Source organism: Limulus polyphemus, unplaced genomic scaffold, assembly GCF_000517525.1.
Source record: "Limulus polyphemus unplaced genomic scaffold, Limulus_polyphemus-2.1.2 Scaffold2477, whole genome shotgun sequence".
NCBI classification, from domain to species: Eukaryota; Metazoa; Arthropoda; class Merostomata; order Xiphosura; family Limulidae; genus Limulus; species Limulus polyphemus.
Genome location: NW_013668087.1, coordinates 92,044 through 96,519, shown reverse-complemented (window position 1 = coordinate 96,519; position 4,476 = coordinate 92,044). Strand labels below are relative to the sequence as shown.

Genomic DNA, 4,476 nt, shown 5'->3' with positions numbered 1-4,476 from the left:
AAGCCGTCTCCAGCTATTATTAGTCTCAAAGTGGGTTCTTCGTCATCGAATATACTGGAAAAAGTTTCAGTTCATGCACTTTTCTACTGAAATGTATATGAAAAAGGTGTAATGAAGAATTGTTATAGTCTTATTACTTAAATTTCTTGAAAAATATGATTATTTTTCAGTCAACAATCACTTATTTCTGATGGCATAGAAATATGTTGTATTGTATGTTCTTAGTCATGCCGTCTTCAAGCTAATACAACTTAACAGGATTACTATGAAAAAACATATTTGGAACATTCATATGGCATTAAAATATTGTCAAAAGGCCTAAACGATCTTTTTTACATTATCTACATATTTTAAAATTTGTAGTGAGCTTAAAGGAATGTCAGAGCCTTTTAAAGGCTGCAAATGAATGTGGTATCACGATTTAAGTGGGAAGGACATGGTGTTTAAAACATGTATAAGAAGTGAAGAATTCAGATATGCTGCCTCCATATTCAATAGTAGTGACATTACAGAGCAAGAGATTGTTGAGTCCAGAGAATCAGTACTGCTGTACCTGTACAAGGATGATAAAGGAGAAGGGCCAGACAACTTGTGTGCCAAAAAAATGGTGCAAATCTACTAGATGTAATTGTAAGTAAGTAGGATTTGAGTAAAACACAGCTTGCAGCACACATAAAGAAGTCAGTTGCAAAACTTCACCATGATCAGATGTGAATGTTGACTAAAGATGTGAAAATTCAGCATTTTTGGTTCATTGTTTTCAACTTTCCAAAAAAAAAAAAGAATGCATACTAAAAATTCAGTCTTTGTAGGATTATTTTTGAAATTAGCCACATTATGGTTATTTTTCAATTTTCTTTAAAAAAAACTGTTGTAAAATATTAACCAATTATAACGTTTTCTTAAAATTAAAATGAAAATAAATAAATTTAAATATAAAGATCCAGAAAAATTATTTCTGCTATAGTTTACAAGTAAAGAAAAAACTTTTCAAAAAAGGAAATAAATGTTTGAATGTAGGAATATTAATCCTTCAAAAACAATGCAAACAAGATAGAAGGGATGGAATTTGAATACTATCATGTAGGGATGATGCAAATGCCATCCCTACTATCTTTTTTGTATTGTTTTTGAAGGATTGATATGAGTCATCCTTACATTTACTTCCTTTTTTAAAAAGTATTTTCTTTACTTGTTTTTTTAATGCAGTTTTTCAATAAACACAGAAAGGTTGTGTTTATAACGAAGTTCTAAATACAATGAGGTTCAAACTGTAATATTCATTGTTTATCTATTATTGGCTGGTGATTCCTGTTTCACCTTGTACTTAAGCTTTTAAAGGAACATCAAATGCCTGTAAAACAGCTAACTTCAAGGGGTAATGATAACATCGTTTACACAAGAATCCTGATTATTTTTTTTATTAGTGTTAATTATTAATAATATTTATAAAAGAGGGTACTCTGTTTGAAACTATGTCACCTCAGGGAAATTGGTTGACACTATTGTTTTGGTTTTTGAGTTATCATGCATTAAAAAAGAAGAAAGATGATCAATAAATTCAAACTTTTTGCTATGATATTTAAAGACATCCCCAGAACTTGACTCAGTCATTACATAGATATTGCTACAAAAAAAACTGAATAGTATTGTAAAGTTTTGATGACCTATTGAGGAGATATTTAAAATACTATTTTGATGAACAATCTGAGCCATCCCTATATAGGTAGTGCTACCATCTGCCTGATAGAATTAATTAATTTTTGTTAATTTTTTTCACTTCTTTCCTCAAAAAACATATTTAGCAAGCAGATCCCTGTGAGGATTTTTGATATGTTGTAAGTACTGCTTATCACAACTGAATACAACAGAAACCATTTCTCTTCTAATTTCTTTTGGTTGAGCAGGGTATTTTATTACATTGACTGAACTATATTTTCCATTATTTTCTTGTTAATCAGACATATTATTTACAGCACTTAAACTATAGTAAGTACTAAATAAAATACCTTTCATCAACTACAACAATACAGCTTCTATAACTTAAATGAAACAAAAGAGCATAAACAAAAATATTAGGAAAAACACCTAAACTGATTGTTTTCTGGGATTGTGCGAAAGAAGTATGGGTATTTTTCTCTGTTGTTGATCAGAGCACCCTCAGCACTGTAACTTATGATAATAGTATTGAAGTGTTTGGCAACTCCAGCAATAGGTTCAACAGTGTCAGAACATGCTGGACCTACATTGAAAAAAAAAAAAGTATCAATCTGCAGAGGTCAGTTTCTTTTGATTACAATCAATGTGCAAACATTAGTCACTATTAGATTTCTTATATGAGAAGAAAACTGTCCATAATAAATAACTATACTTTTATAACAATAAAAAAGCAGTTTACTTGATGTTCTAATAACATTAATCTCAGACCTCAGCTTGTGAATGAGCAAGCTCTCTTTTACTTAGAGGCTCTGTTCATCACTGGTCCTTGTTAAGATCTTCAACCAGTTACAATGGACAATAATGCCACATTCTACAAGGGCATGTTCAAGTACACTTAATTTAACAGAGGATCTTAGGTTAGCATATATTTTAACTCACGTTAATAGTTCTCTTTTAGTAGAACCAATATAGCCTTGCTAACAGTTAGGATAAGCAACTTTATAAACTACAAATCATGAATGTAAAGAAGTAAATCATTCCTTAAAAAAAATGTAAGCAACAATTAGGTTTAAACAGACATCACAACTATATCTGCAGATACACTCTTCTAATGACATTTCTAACTAATTTTAAAAATTAAAGAATATTTACCCATGTATGGTGAACTGATAACAACAGGATATTTAGAAACTTCAAATATACTTCATGTACTAACTTTTTGCTTACTTAAATAATTACAAAGTATTCTACCAATAACAAAAATCATAAAATCATTTTTAAATAAGATCTCATTGACATTATTAATTTTTTTATGAAAAGCCTTATAAGTGCTAGATAATTTATAGCACAATGAAACAGTATTTTGACTAAAAATCCTTAAACATATTTGGAATAAAACTTGCAAAATTAATTAAAATGCAAGCCTGTAAATGTCTTTTTTAAGGTGTAGTTCACATTCAAAATTACCATTATTATTGCTGATTAAAGTGTCCAAGTTATGGTCTTCCTTGTGTTGTACAGTAAACTTTATACTGCTATGCCTACTGTTCAAATATTGACGAAATTGGGAAGCTTGATCAGAGATTTCAAACATGTTAAATGTGTCATCAACATACCTGTGATAGTAGACAGGTATAAACTGTTGCAGACAATTTTCTAACCTTTGTTTTTCATAAAAACACAAAAATAGATTGGCCAAAGATGGTGCCAATCTCGAACCCATAACAAAGCTAATTGATCTGATCATAAAGCTTTCTGTTCAGAAGAAAGAGAGATTCTTCAATGGCAAAGTTCATTAATTTCAGAAAAACTAATTTATGAATAGTAACATTGTTGAAAACATCACAGTAAATTTGCTTAGGACTTAGCTGTATGGTTTATTCTAAAGTATATTTGTATATAATATCTCTACATCAATAACCACACAGTGTACATTACTATCAAACTTGAACTATTGTTTTTCATGAGAGAATTCAAAGCTATTCTTTAAAGAGTATTCATTGTTGGTAAACCTATTCAGAAATCCAACTAAAAAACAAGCTAAAGCATGGTCATACATTCTAATATTAGAAACTATAGTCACAACAGTGAGAAGAAAGTTAAGACATATCTTTACCACTCCTAAGCCATTTTATATAGTATTAACATTAATTCTAAATTCATTCTTGGTTCTGTGTGTATATATATATTGTTATGTCTCTGTATGTTTGTTTGTTAATTCTTCTAAGATACAAGTCCTCTCTCTTTACAAAACTTGTTAATTCTTCCTCAATACAACTTTGTAATGTACTTAATTTTCACAGTTACACACACTATAGTTCACAACAATTCACTCACTTTCTATCGCGTTTAGACTTAATTGTCCGTCCCCGCCAATTATAGTTCCGATCTCTGTGTCTGCTATCCTCAGTTCCCGCCAACCATAATCGCTGTCCTTCTTTCTCTCTGCCTCCATCTGTCTCTCTCACTGTCTAGCGTACTTATATACGATAATACTGCCTGTTCTAGAAACTTCTAAGACTCTCAACACGTGCTACCAGCGTCACTTGACTTCTGCTGTCATAACACACTAGCGAATCTTCTAGAATACTCTTCACGTGACCCCCACTGTCGTAACACTGCCCCTTCCTTAGTATTGTTCGTCCCGAACAATAGCCACTTACATTAAACTAATAAACAATTAACAATAACTTAATTAAATGTACATAATTTACAAACACAAAATTAAAATTCAACAGTCTTTTAATTTTTCGGAACATTTCTTCCGCACTGGTCTCTGTCTCGTTGGCTTCTGCTTCATGTGGGGTTCATCTGCTT

At 30.8% G+C, this 4,476-nt stretch overlaps 1 protein-coding gene across 3 annotated transcripts in view; it reads right to left on the bottom strand.

Annotated features, from left to right (window-relative positions):
• The window catches only part of LOC106467072 (receptor-type guanylate cyclase gcy-2-like), a 98,626-nt gene that overhangs the window by 34,535 nt on the left and 59,615 nt on the right, over positions 1–4,476 (bottom strand). For all 3 annotated transcript variants that reach the window (XM_022395183.1, XM_013927388.2, XM_022395184.1), the window contains one exon: positions 2,089–2,242. In XM_022395183.1, the coding sequence (XP_022250891.1) occupies positions 2,089–2,242 (154 nt within the window). The remainder of the gene's footprint in view (positions 1–2,088; positions 2,243–4,476) is intronic.